The following is a 14,943-nucleotide window of genomic DNA, read 5'->3' on the forward strand; positions in this document are numbered from 1 at the left end:
ACATGAGGACACGACACGGCCGTAGGTGTAGGACTTAAAGTAATTCAGACAACTGATATAAGGGGAACATGCAGCCAAGTACTCCTGCTTCAATTGGTTAAAGATAACCGTTCAAACTTTAAAGTATCACAAAAATTCAGTATGGGTTGAATATGGGTCCATTATGGGTTGAATATTAGTCGTCAACCAGCTCTTCACCTATGAGTTTCCCATACTTAAAAATACAAGCACAAAGTCTATCTTGATTAGTTTTTCATAGTTTTTCACCAATAAGTTTTCCATACCTAAAACATAAGCACAAAGTGCATCTCGACCAATTCTTCACCTATAAGTTTTCCATACTTAAAACACAAGCAAAGAGTGAATCTTGGCACTGAGTTTTTTTACTTGTTCAACATCCCACTTAACTTGAACTAATTATTTAACATTGTATGAAGTAGTTTCATACGAGCACGTACAGATATATGAAAGGGAATCGTTAAGTGTTAATGAGATGAGGGCATTATAGGCAACAGATACATGTGAAGTTTAAGTTGTAAAGCAGATCTCACTATTTCTTCTCACACATCAAGATTTAGGCATTGGAGAAATCAATGTTTGGAGTACTTAATTTCAGAAAACAAAGAATCATAATGAATTTTAAAAATCAACTCAGAATGCCTAAAATACCAAATCAGAGAATAAAAAATGAGTAATATATGGATCTTTGTATATAGGTAATCATGATTGATTTTTTACATGTGTTACCTCTTTATCCTGCAAAATTATCCTTTGATATTGCGAGTTGCTTGAGGTTGACATTCTTGGAATGTTCTTTTCGATTACCATGACCTGAACTGCATAGTTTGAGGTTGTGAGGTTGACATTGCTTAGTGGTAGAATGCTTGGGGCCATCTGCACCTGCAAATTTGCAGTGGAGCTAAGCATATTCTATGAGTAAGTATGTTAGGAGTAATTGGCATTCATATGACGTGTCAATCCATAGTATAGATGTGTAGATAAATGAACGCAGATATGTATCAATAAATGCAAGATATGTGTTAGTATAAGCATCAAATATTGAGTAGTTAGGCTTATGAATTAGAATGAGCAGATAAATGAATGCAGCTATGCATTAATAAACGTAACATATGAGTAAATGGTATAGGATATACCTTTTTTGCCTTTGCATTATTTAGCTAGGTATGTTCATAATTGCAACTTACATGTTGTGATTATCAACAGTTAGCTTCTTCTAGGAGCTCTTTGAATACAATATTTTTAGTTTGGAAGCACGACAATGGATCATTTTCTGAGTGCTTGAGGTGGACTTTTATTTTGGCTGCTGTTGTTGCTCGGGATAAAGCAACGTAGAGCTGACCATGAGAGAAAACAGGTTCGGGCAAATATATACCAACGGTATTTAAAGTCTGACCTTGAGCCTTGTTTATTGTCATGGCAAAACATGTTCTCACTGGGAATTGGCGACGTGTGAATGACACTGGGTAATGCTGTATATCATTTGGTTTTAGAGGGATCCTTGGTATGAATACCGTAGTACCTTTCCTTTCTCCTACTGCTATCTGAGCAGTAATCAAATGGCTTGTAAATTCTTTGCATATCAATCTTGTGCCGTTGCATAGCCCTTGGGATGGATTTATGTTTCACAGTAATAGAATTGGGCTGTTCTTTTTTAGCTGGAGACAGTGGCATGGCATTCCTGGTGGTGTGATGGAATTTAAGAAATCAATGTAGAGTCCTTGTTAAGTCGGATCAGTTGTTTCATCAAAACTCAAGTAGGTGTGCTCTTTGCCTGGGAATTTCGAAAGCAATATCTCATTGATTTCATCGACGGCTTTGTTTTTGGGGGTAAGGATGGCTGAGTCAGTCAAAGAGAGTGGGTCGAATGTGCTAATATGGAAGGATGGCAATACAAATTGGATTAACTGATCTAAAGATGGGGTTGTTGAGGTTGGTTGCAGGACTAATGATGTAGGCAGTTTGATTTTTCCGGCTTCATTTTCCATTTCTAGACCATTTCCGACTCGCAGAATGTATGCACTGAATGCTGGATCAATCCTTGCACGCATATTTTGTGTGAGCTTGAACTTGATTAGTGATTGCCATATATATGATCTCACTATACTTGCATTAATGCAATCATGCCTGGTTCCTTTTGGAATGACGGGTAATACTTGCCTAAAATCGCCTCCTAGAACCACAACTTTTCCTCCAAATAATGTGTCGTTATCTGTAAGATCTCGCAAGAGGTAATCTAATGCTTCAATTGATTCTTTTTTTGCCATTGATGCTTCATCCCAAATAATAAGTGCGGTTTCCTTGATGAGAGTAGCTAGGCCAGATTGCTTTGATATGCCACAGCAGAGTTTGCCTTCACAATTAATTGGGATTTTGAAGCGAGAATGTGTGGTTTTTCCATTCGGCAGAATTGATGCGGCAACTCCAAAGCTGGCTGTTGCCAATGCAATTTGATGCTGCGAACGAACTGCTGCAAGTAGAGCTCGATAAAGAAATGTCTTTCCAGTACCTCCAGGCCCATCAATGAAGAAGCATTTGGGCTTCTTATGAAAAACAACATCCAATATGTCATTGTAAGCAATTAGCTGCTCATCATTTAATAAGTCTGGGCTCTTCAGATCATCCTCTGATATAGGGATGTTCATTTCATCTTCTACTTCCCTAGGTGTTGCTTTCTTCATTGAATCTGAAGTAATAAGCTGAGACAATTGAAAATGATTTAGATTTTTGCCCATAGACTCAAGCTCTGTGTTTAATGTTTGGAGTAGAATTTGCCTCACAGTATCTTTGCTAATTTTCTGTATGGAGATATAGTCTTCAACCATATCGTCTTCGAATCTAAAGAATAACTCTAATGGATTCACTGGAGCATAATAAACAAGAATGGTGGAGAATAGTTGCCTCAATGAGAATGGCATTCGATATGTAGATGCTTCTTCCATGCATTTTTCGTTACTTTTGTCGTCTTCTAGTAGACCATGACTGATTGCTGCTTCTCTATATGATTCAAAGGTGACGCCATTTACTGTTCTGAGATATGCATATGATGTAGGCGCTGGAATATAAGTAAGCAGTAGCCGAAGATAATATCTTTCGCCTTCGCTAGGATTTGCTGTGATGATTCGGCCAACAACTTCTTGCTGTTTTCGCTCTGTCCATGATCTTGATGGGCTGTTCCACACGAAGTGTTGTGGGAAATCTTTGTATAGTAATTTCAATGCTTTTGCTTTCTTGTTGTATACTTGTATGCATTCATCCAGAAAAATTGAGTAAGCATTGTTCTGGATAAGAACTCATTATCTACGATATTTTGCAGATTTGAGTCTTTCTTGAGTGGTATCAATTGATAGCCCTCCAAGTGCAACTGCAAACTGATAACGGCTGGTCGCATTTCATGAAGCGAAAATCGAAATATTCGCCAAACTGCTTCAGGTGGCGATATCCATCTTGCGATTTGAAATTGCTGGATCTCGTTAATGTTTTCTAGAAATTTTGAAGTAGCTAGGCGGTAAATAATCTTGTCATGCCCCTTGTATATGTATTGGTATAGATATTTGACTGCTTTAATAGTAGAGCAAACCTCAACATTAATATGGCAGTCAAATGTAGCCAATAAATAAGGATTATATGGAACAACCCACCTGTTGTCAAGCATATGGCCTCGAATCTGAACTTGTTCACCAATTGCTTGCCTTCTATATATTGAATAACCATCTGCATCGATAGTTGTTTCTGCACAGAAGCTTCTTGGATAGTTGTTCCTACACTTTCCTTTCTGCATGCAGACCTTAGTCATATCTAGCTTTCCACACGGCCCATGCATCATATGCTTTAGAACCATTGCATATAAATGTGGATACTTCTCTTTATCTGGTATTTCAGCTGAGATGAATGCATCGATCTTTGCAACTGTGTTAAGCTTGAATGACTTTTTAAGTATCAGCAGCATATGTACATGTGGCAAACCTCTCTTTTGGAATTCAACTACAAATGTATATACAGCAATAGGACCAAACAGTTGTTTTTTTACTATTTCTCTTTGCAAATGTTCCAGTTTACTTCTGAATACTCTTGATAGTAAGTCAGGCCTGTTTTGAGCTTCTTCATGTGGCTTCATTTCATTCTTGATCTCTTGCCAATTTGGATTGCATGTCATTGTAAGGAAGAGATCAGGTTTGCCATATCTTTCTACTAATGTCATTGCATCTAGGTATCGCTTGCGCATGTCCCTTGGTCCTCCTATAAAAGAACCTGGGAGCACAATTCGCTTGCCTATCTTAGAAGGATCAGATTCGCTTTGACCAATGCTATCAACAATTCCTTGATATAAATCAGCTCGAATCTCCTCTTGTTTATTTTTGAAATAATCTAACCTTGATGTCTCAATTTTAACGTACATATCAACTGTGAACTATTGGAGAAGACGTGCAGATTCTAACAAAATCGAGTTAGTGTTGCTTCTGATTTGGAGTCTGTAAGCGTAGAATTCTCGAGCTGAAATCATATTGCTCTTGCGAGCGTTTTCCTGCCGAACTAAACAAAGAGCATGAATTTAGTCGATGCATAAGTTTAACATATCTGTTTTTTCATAGTATACTAAAGTAAAACAGTAGAGCAAGTCATGAGATTTACCAGTTGTTTCCGTAGTTATTGTAACGCCCCGAATTTTGGGTACGTTAAATAAAATATTTTATTGAAATAAAAGCCGAGTCTGGCTCTTTATTACAAAAACTTAAAAGAAGTACTTTTATTACAAACGGAAGGAAACTAAGGTTCCTAACTACTGCTCCGCTTGTTCTTCCATCCGGGCTAGCTCTTCAGCTCCAAATGCCTCCAAGGTGTAAAGTTCACCCTGTTCATCTATGAGGTCTGACATATTATACCGGCGTCGCCACCAATATAATAAGTCAGGGTCACCAAAAGGCAACACCGTGAGCTTAAACGCTCTATAGAATAAACCAAACCCTCTAACCCTTAACTTATAACAATACAACATATAGTCAAAGATTTCCACATAGCATGCTCATCTAACAACAACACATTCGTATACGATAAACCATCGACGTTGGTGTCCAAGATTTGTGAGTTTCTCCTACGTGACTCCTCGTAGACCGTGTCAACATTTTCCACATTTCATAAACATATCACCTTTTCAAAAACTCAATTTTTAACACATCCAACCTCGGTTCCGCCATTCCGGACTCCCGAGTATCCTCACAATGGTTCCGCCGTCCCGGGCTCCCATTGGCACACATTGCATTGGCTCCGTAACGCGGATAACCAAGCACACACCCAACCTCGGTTCCGCCGTTCCGGACTCCCGAGTATCCTCACAATGGTTCCGCCGTCCCGGTCTCCCATTGGCACACAAAACACACACCACACAAAGGGCTACAACGTCCGGCCACTTTGTGGTTTCCAAAACATTTCACACTTTTCAAAACATGCCCTTTTCATAAACCACAACCTAAGTGTCATGTTTCTACTTCCTTGATTTCCGTGTCTCGTTTCTCATGCATAGACTCCGCGGTGGGACTTTTCACATACGATATCATTCCTTGTATTATTCAATCTAACAAGATCATACATTTCAAACTACGTGACATGCTTAAATCACTTAATAACAAACAACATGCATTTCATACATTCTTAAACAAAGATAACCTTATCTACATAAGCTTAATGATCAAAGTTACTTTCAAATGAACTTATTTTAGAGTTATGATACAAAACTACTTTATACTTAGGAATAGGGATAAGGAATTCCTACACTATATTTGGGGTGGACGATAAGAATATTCTACCTTGCTTCTTGGCGGTAGTAGTCGGCTAAGAAGATTCGGTCGTCGGTTTTGGATTTCGGCGGCGTAACGGCGTCGGTTTGCTTCGAAAGGAAGAGAGTTGTACTTTCTCTTCCTAGAAACAACTTCCTAACTTAACTAAGTTACTTTAAAAAGATCTAACGGTGGTTTTGGGAGGTGGTTTGGTGGTTTCTCTCAAGAACACTAGAAAACTAGAATTTTGAAAGCAAGACCTTTTGGAATTTCTAGAGAGAAGTGAGAGCAATGGTTTGAGGTGTGAGTTTAAGCTTGGAGTGAGCTTCTATTTATAGGCAAAGGCTCTCCCTCTCTCCCTCTTGGCCGGCCCCTCTCTCTCTCTCTCTATGTCACACTTTATTTCACATGTCAAGGTTTGATTGAAAGGTTTGGAAGCTAAATTGGTAGGCTTGCATGGCTATGTTAGTCCTTGGATGGGATTTTTGGAAGATATGTTGCAATGGAGGAGACATGGGTACAAGATTCTTGGTTTAAACAAATGAAATTGGTACAAAGGAGGACAATGGAGGAAGATATGGAAGATATACATCTTCAATTTTTGAAAAGATGAAGAATCACCAAGTACAAGTCCCATCTTTCTTCTCCTTCCTTCTTCTTTCCTTCTCTCTCTCTCCCTCTCCCTCTTTCTCTCTCTCGGCCTCTCCCCTCTCTCTCCCTCACGGCTCTCTCTCCCCTCTCTCTTCCTCTCTCCCATGTACTAGCTGTATATGTATATATATGTATGTACTAACATGTAAGAATACAATTAAACAATAGGTACTTTTGTACAAAAGGGCAATTTAGTCTTTAAAGGGTCAAGATTTCCCCAATAAACAATTAAAAGGTACGAGTACTTTAATTAATATAATAATGTACTTTTGTACTCCCGGGAATCTTAACAAAATATTATTTTAATGGGTTAAGTACTTTGGTTGAAAGATGAGCCTATTACCCAATGGTTAATAGAATTCCTAACGGTTATTATCCAAAGGATAATAAGGTACGGGTACTTTAAATACTAAATTAAGTTTTTGGAAAAGACTACATGTCCTTTTTGAAAATACACATGTGATATATATATATGTACTTACCAAATAAAATAAAGAAAAGGCTTTCGTCCAATGGGTAAAGATTACCCTAATGGTTATTATCCAATGGTCCATAGTTACTTGGGTACTTTTATTAGTAATTTAATCGAAAAGTACTTTTCAAAATAATTATAAATGTCAATCATAGTACTTTGTTTAAATCTTTCAAAAATCCTTTTAATATAAAGTAATGGGTTTCTTTTATCCAATGGGTAATAATTCCCCTAACATTTATCGTCCAATGGATAAAGAATAAAACTAAAACAATAAAAGAAAACAATTAAACCATTTCTAGTCTAGGGTTCAAAAAGGTTCAAAAGGTTCAAGATGGGCAAAACGGTCCATCTACGGTTAGGGGTAAGTAACTAGGTGACTTCCTAGTTTGGTTACTCCATCGAGCCGGTTAGAAGCTAACTAGGCTTGCTAAGTAGGGCATATAAGTCAAGAAACGATCCTTGAGGGTCCAAAGTGCGATTAGGGTTTCTAGTCGAGGATTATGATAATAAGGCGTTCGATTGCTTATATACAAACAACAAGGAATCAAGTAAGAAAAATCAACGAGCAATTAAGAGAAATTAAGAAATTTCAAATAACAACGAGATTTTTATTGAACGAAAAATCGGAGTTGTTACAGTTATTAACTCCTCTGCTGTTGCTAATTGGTTTGGCAGTACTTTGCCTTGGCCTAAGCAAAGTTTCATGGTATTTGATGCTTTAACTTTCTTGATTCCTTGATGCCATCCGGCTTCACCAGATGGGAACAGAAGTGGATACTGGAGAGGATCATAACAGCCATAGTAATAACTGATTTTTTGACTATGACCATCTTCTTGTTTGCGAACAATTATGTCATGTTCTCGTAATTCTGTGGCATCTTCATCTTCTATCCAGATAGCAACTACTTGCGATACAGTTGGTGGTAAAGCAGTCGAGTCTTCAGTTGTAGGATTTGCTCTTAATATAATTTGACATTCATCGATATTTGGCAAATCAGAAAGACTCCGGGAAAACTGAGAATATGGATTAGCCCTTAATGTATTAATCAGGCCTGAGATAATATGTGGCTGCAATTTATCCTTATCACCCATTCTAAGTTCTATTTCTTTTTGTGTATCATAGAAATATAGCTGGAGATATGATGGCATTTCCTCAGAAGGATAAAGACTATCAATGAAATGATAGATCTGTCCTTGTGCTCTGAATGTGTAAATCCCATTAGTTCGTTTCGCATATACAGGGTCCAGATGTACGCCCATGGATGTAAATGCGAAAATCTCATTATAGGGCTTCACGTACTGTAGGAAATGGGCTGAGTCTGCCCCTAAACCAGAATACAACTGTTGAAGCTCAGCTGGAATAGTAATTGGGTAAAGGTGAACCTCGCCTCCTGAGCAACAAAACTTGGGCGTTTCATATGGAAATCTTTTGGCGCCACAATGCTTACAATCGAGTACGGATGGTAGCTTGTATGGTTCCATTGGTATAGCTTGCTGTGGTACAGTTGGAGTTGGAGTGAAAGTGTCCATTGCTACACCTATATTTAAATTTTATGTATCACTAATAGCATCTTATACACGAATGTAGTGAGCGTTTAGGGTCATACCTATGGAGATATCATAGAGCATACCTATACAAAATTCAAAGAGAAAATATTAAGTTTTGTTTTATGAATGTTTTCTAAATAAAATAAAATAGGGGAAATTGTTAGATAGCGTACATTCATCATCGTTTCTCGAACTTGATGGCATTGCGGAAGAACCTATTAAGCATAACCAGTTACTTTCAATATTACTTTTCAAAAGTCAATAATGAAAGATAAAATAGATTTGAGATTTCGTTGGGAAACCTCCTCACAAAGTTGTGAATAGGTAGGAAGCGTAATATACCTGTAGGAGTGATATGGATAACACTATGATCATTAGGAGTCTCTTCGTCATTATAAGAGAGTTCTGCTATAGAGCTATAACCTAGGCTTAATTGGATGTTTTCCTCTGCACTAACTTGTTCTTGTATCTCAACTGGGAAGAGGCTATTTTCTCTTTTGTATTTTTTTTCGGCATATAAAGCTCTTCTCCGGGCATTTATTCTGTCCTTTTCTTCTTGTGATAACTGACAATATGGAATTCTTCGACGCTTGTTCTCAGACATTTTCGTTTAGTCACTATGAAGATATTAAGAGTGTCATTAGATTAGTATGTCATTCAAGTTAGTAGTATCTGTTTTCTTGCTTAGACATATATATATATATATATATATATATATATGAATATATGTCGTAAGAGAAATTATGAACATGGATGATGTGAATGGAAAACATATCAATGAATCTCATGTATTGAGTAACAAAATATGCTACAGTAAAGGGATGCAAATGAAAGTGCAGGAGGAACAACGGCTATTGTCAATAAAGTTGTGTGCAGCAGATTTACAAAGTGACAAAGCAATGCTTTTGTTTACGAAGAAACGAAAGCTACTTGGGCTTACAAAGTAGAAGTTTAAGTGGCAGGCTAAAAAAGTAGCAAAGTTTAACTGGTTTAAGTAGATAGTGCAGGTTAAGACAGTGGAGTAAGTAATACTAAAGGGTTCTAGCTACTTTTTGTATAATGAGTATCCTACTTTTTGCATGTGGTGGCAAACTTTGTGCATCTAATGGATTATGTGTGTTTACTGTGAGGGGTGAAGCTAATGTGAATTTTTTTGGGAAACTTCAGTTGGAAAATCATATATTCCTTCTTTTCAGTTTTTTCCTGGCCATGATGAAGATGCACTAAGGGAGAAAGAGGTGACAAAATAATGTTTTTGTTTACGAACAAACGAAAGCTACTTGGGCTTACAAAGTAGAAGTTTAAGTGGCAGGCTCAAAAAGTAGCAAAGTTTAACAGGTTTGAGTGGATAGTGCAGGTTAAAACAGTGGAGTAAGTAATACTAAAGGGTTCTAGCTACTTTTTGTATAATGAGTATCCTACCTTTTGCATGTGGTAGCAAACTTTGTGCATGTAATGGATTATGTGTGTTTACTGTGAGGGGTGAAGGTAATGTGAATTTTTTGGGGAAACTTCAGTTGTAAAATCATATATTCCTTCTTTTCAGTTTTTTCTTGGTCATGATGAAGATGCACTAAGGGAGAAAGAGGTAAATTAGCTTAAGTATTTTGCTGAGTGTAGGAATACCTAACTTTACACAAAATCTTGATAATACTCATGCAAGAAAAGAAAATACTAAACCAAAGCTACAGAGCAAAATCATGATGAAAAGTTAGGGAAATCAGTTGGCAAAAGCTCTGTTAGAAATATGCAAAGAAAAGTAGAGGAGATGAGCTCATGCAGGACCTTTTGACAGTAAAAGCATGCAAGTAAAACTACAAAAGTTGAAGACGATCTCTGCAGTAACAGAAGCCAGGAATACATAACATAATGGGATGCTATCTGAATGTACCAAAATTGTGTTTTAATAGAAGTAAAGAACATGATTAGCTGGAAAATAAAGGAGCAAAAGAATAAGAGTCTATAGACATTACGTACCAGGAATGAATGTAAATAGAAATGACAAAAGAGTAGATATACCAGACAGTCAAAGCTTCTAGAGCTCTGAAAACCCAAAAAGAGAAGATGACAGATCAAACTGATAGATTAGCAACAAGGGGAAATCCAGAGCTTTTTTACAATAAAGTCATGGCAATAAAAGTGCAAGAGAAGTAGTTCTTGCTGCTAAGTATTTCACCACTGTGCAATTGCATGGCCTAAAGCTCACACTCAGCAGTTTTTTTTAGGAATAAAATAAAGGCATGTGCAGCAGATTTAGAAAGCAGTTAAGTGATGCTTTTGTTTATACGGAGTAACCAAAGTTTGTCTTGATAATGTGACTGTGCTGTCCTTGTCAATTTTAAGTAGTGGGGTTACAAAGTGGAGGTTTAAGTTGCAAAGTAAAGAGGTGGCAAAATCTCTAAGGGGTTTAAGTAGATAGTGGAGGTTAAAGCAGTGGAGGTTAAGGCAGTGGAGTAAGAAAGGGTTTAAGTAGATAGTGGAGGTTAAGGCTGTGGAGTGACTGATACGCAAGACTCCTAGCTAGAAAACACATCATTGATTGATGGCTAAGTAGTAGAAGAAAAACAGTGATTTCCAATCTTTGTCTGGTATCAAAAACACATAAATTAGTTAAGAGCAACTATATCATTCGCTAAAATTAAGTTGAGCAAATAATCTTGATTTTCCGAGATTACAAATCAGTGCAGTAAATTCTGCAGCTATAGAAAACGTAGCCTCTGCTTAAGTGGAAGAAGGAACAAAGGATTTAGTGTATTGTCTTGGCTTTTATGGAAAAAAGCAACAAATGTTTTCTTTTTAGGTATGAGCATAAAAGAGATTAATTGGAAAATCATACATTCCTTCTCTTTAGCTTTTCCTTAGGCATGAAAATACATGGATTAGTTTATTGTGGCTTTTGGCCAACTGATCCCAAGGAAAAGTGCAGCAAAGAATCCATAATTGTTCAGACTACAGTTTTCACTAATATGATAAAAGTGCAGAAAGCATTCATAACTGCAGAAAGAAGAATTAGGGAATACATTGTTCATAATCTGTCACTGAATTAGTTAGCATTCTAGCCAAATCTACAGAATGCATTCAGTATTTGCCAAAACCAGAAACCATTCATAACTGCAGAAACAAGAATTAACGAATACATTGTTCATAATCTGGCAGTGAATCAGCTAGCAGCAAATATTCCACAAGCCAAATCTACAAAATGCATTCAGTGTATGCCAAAACGATTTGCAGATTCTTTCTTTATCAGTGGTAGCATCGAGAATGACCAGTTCAAGTTCAACATCTGCTAACATAGTAATTAATACAGAATCATACAGTTGAGGCTGATGACTTCTCTTTACCCTTTACATTCAAACAGCGAAGACATAGCTAACATAAACTATCAGAATCCACAAGCGCAGATTCATGATAATACAAAATGGAACCAAAATGACAGCAGGAAAATAAGATAGCACTGCTATGTCTTCTAGAAAAAGCATGATCATGTAAGCATTCTTCAGCCTTCCTTGCACAACATCCCAAAAGCAGACAAAATAAACTGCAAACTAAAGCCAGTCATAAATCCTCTCCCTATCATTTGCAGTATCAAGGATGACAACTCTAACGTCAAGATTTGGTAACATAGTAATGAACACATAATCATAGAGTTGAAGCTACAGAGCATCCAAAAGCTGATTAAACATAGCACCATTCAGATGTCCATTGTCAACAGATATGGACCAAGTTCTCTTTCCCATTCAAACTGAAATAACCTCCAGATTTAGATCGTCAAGCACAGTCTGAAGCCTACCCTGAAAGTCCTGCACAATACATTCATTTTATTACAGCAGGATTAAGTCTATAATATATGCAATAAAAGTCACTAATAAGCATAAACACTTGAAGCATACCAGAAGATTATTCGTTTGTGGCATGCACCAATATCCAGACTTCATGAGCAGGAGATTTTGTTGAATTGTCGATGGCAGACAAGCAGTCACAATATGACCTGATTTTATAAATAATAACAGCATTAATATTAATCTGAAGAAATTAATAAATATTACTTGTATATTTCAAATTATTTACCCTGAAGAGCATGGAATTCACGCCAATGTTCATTTAGTAACATTGTCCAATCATACGAGACTTCAAGATCATTTTGATCAAGAATTATTGCATTGAAAATCCATCTCCGCTGACATGCTAAAATAAGCCTGTACATGTAATTAGTTGTCCTGGCATGGGCCGTACGGAACTCATGCCAACCATTCCGCATCACACCATCCACAACTTGAATAGGCCAAGCTTTACATCCATGTCTTATCAAAATCCAAGTAGTCCTACCAATGCCTTCGAAAGAAGCACGCAAACCTTGAGGCAATAGCTACACAACAAAAAATAATATATTTTTAAGGACTCACAGCATAGGAATAACAACATATGAATGCAACGAGTTACTTCCAACAGTAACAGTAAGCATAAACTAAATAGTCACACCATAGTTGGTGCAAACACATAGAGCTGAGACATGTGCTTGATATACCAACACCGTTCGACACCTACAAAATAGAAAAGCAAAATGAGGATCATGTATCTGTAAATTGTATCATAATGCTTCCTATATACTGAAGTAAATTAATACCTGCAGCACTGTAGCGCATAAATGAATTATGCACAAGAGCATCCAACCATTTAACTAAATCATCGCGTACAGCCCATATCAAATTCTCACCCAAACCCAATATCTCTGCATATTCGCGCACAAAAATACTGAATGCTTTATACTCCAACTGTCCAGGGCGTCGATACCGTGCAACAACAGCGATCACCCTTCGGCCTTGAATTGGAAGAAGACAATAAAACCCTCCATGGACAGCCTGAGGATTTCGATGCTTCACATGCACCTACCGGCGAAATGGAACACGGAGAACCATACCACTGCATTTGTTTAAAAAAGACATCTCTAAGCTCCACCTCTGCATACTCTTATTCTATTTGAGCAGGCTGGGAATTTTCAAATCCAAGGAGGAAACCAAATATGCAGCAGAAAATAGCTCCAAGATATCGGAGAAATACATCTATCATATCGCACAAGCAATAAGGCTTTTGCCCAAAGAGCATTAGTCTCCAATGACAATTCAAGGAGAAAACCAAACATGCAACCAAAAATAAGTCTATGATATGGGAAAAAGAATGAAATTCTTGGTCAAAGAGCATTGGTTTCCAGTTAAGCACCATTAGTTTCACGCATATGTCTCCTATTCCTGGGAGAAGGAATGAAGCTTTTGTTCAAAGAGCATCAGCTTTCAGTCGTACAACATTATCATCAATTTCGAGTATATACTTGTATATCCCTATTCCTACTTCGAATTCTAGGGGAAAAGGCAAACATGCAACCAAGAATAACTCGGGAATTTTAACTTCAAAGAGCGAAAACTAAAAAAACAACATGCACCACAAAAGCACAGTTGCAGCACGAATGTAAATCCCACCGGCAAAATTCTATATATAAAAATCCCACAGGCGAAATGGAACACGGAGAACCATACCACTGCATTTGTTTAAAAAAGGACATCTCTAAGCTCCACTTCTGCATACTCTTATTTTACTTGAGCAGGCTGCGAATTTTCAAATCCAAGGAGGAAACCAAATATGCAGCGAAAAATAGCTCCATGATATCGGAGAAATACGTCTATGATATAGCACAAGCAATGAAGCTTTTGCGCAAAGAGCATTAGTCTCCAATCACAATTCAAGGACAAAACCAAACATGCAACAAAAAATAAGTCTATGATATGGGAAAAGGAATGAAATTCTTGGTCAAAGAGCATTAGTTTCCAGTTAAGCACCATTAGTTTCACGCATATGTCTGTATATTCTTATTCCTGGGAGAACAAATCAAGCTTTTGTTCAAAGAGCATCAGCTTTCAGTCGGAGACAATCACTATCAGTTTCGAGTATATACTTGTATATCCCTATTCCTACTTCGAACTCTAAGGGAAAAAGTAAACATGCAACCAAAAATAACTCCGGAATTTTAACTTCAAAGAGCGAAAACTAAAAAAACAACATGCACCACAAAAGCACACATGCAGCACCAAAGCCAGACGGAAAAGAAAACAGAAAATAAGAACTCGAAATTCCGTATAAATCCACACCTAAAACTCAAACATAAAAATTAAAAGCTCACAAACTCCCAAGAACAGAGCACTGCACGGCAGAACAAGCAAAATACACCATCCAAATCATAAGGAATACCTGGTTCTTGCCGAGCACCAACGATCGACCCAAAACACCAAAGCAAACAGCCAAAAAACCAAGCTAAATTCCACGCCAAAAATCCGACAGAAGAAACAGGTAACTGCTCAAAGCACAGAAGAGAAAAGCCACTCTCTGTAAGCAGCCCACCAACCTTACAAAAACCCTTCACATTAGCCACAGTCCCTCACCTCACAACGAAGACACGTAAACCATCACCTCACAATGAAGACACGT

At 37.4% G+C, this 14,943-nt stretch overlaps 2 protein-coding genes across 2 annotated transcripts; both read right to left on the bottom strand.

Moving 5' to 3' along the window:
* Nucleotides 1–1,742: 1,742 nt before the first annotated feature.
* On the bottom strand, nucleotides 1,743–8,670 carry LOC131317285 (uncharacterized). Its single transcript, XM_058346844.1, has 5 exons — nucleotides 8,640–8,670; nucleotides 8,526–8,549; nucleotides 7,555–8,456; nucleotides 3,261–4,429; nucleotides 1,743–3,189 (listed from the first exon to the last, which is right to left on the bottom strand). Exons 1-5 carry the CDS (start codon nucleotides 8,668–8,670, stop codon nucleotides 1,743–1,745), a joined length of 3,573 nt encoding a protein of 1,190 aa, XP_058202827.1.
* Nucleotides 8,671–12,011: 3,341 nt separating this feature from the next.
* LOC131317286 (uncharacterized) lies at nucleotides 12,012–13,393 on the bottom strand. The gene is made up of 6 exons (XM_058346845.1): nucleotides 13,091–13,393; nucleotides 12,946–13,007; nucleotides 12,535–12,832; nucleotides 12,357–12,454; nucleotides 12,210–12,266; nucleotides 12,012–12,119 (listed from the first exon to the last, which is right to left on the bottom strand). Exons 1-6 carry the CDS (start codon nucleotides 13,107–13,109, stop codon nucleotides 12,012–12,014), a joined length of 642 nt encoding a protein of 213 aa, XP_058202828.1. The 5' UTR covers nucleotides 13,110–13,393.
* Nucleotides 13,394–14,943: the final 1,550 nt, after the last annotated feature.

The sequence above is a fragment of the Rhododendron vialii genome, chromosome 2a (genome assembly GCF_030253575.1).
Source record: "Rhododendron vialii isolate Sample 1 chromosome 2a, ASM3025357v1".
NCBI classification, from domain to species: domain Eukaryota; kingdom Viridiplantae; phylum Streptophyta; class Magnoliopsida; order Ericales; family Ericaceae; genus Rhododendron; species Rhododendron vialii.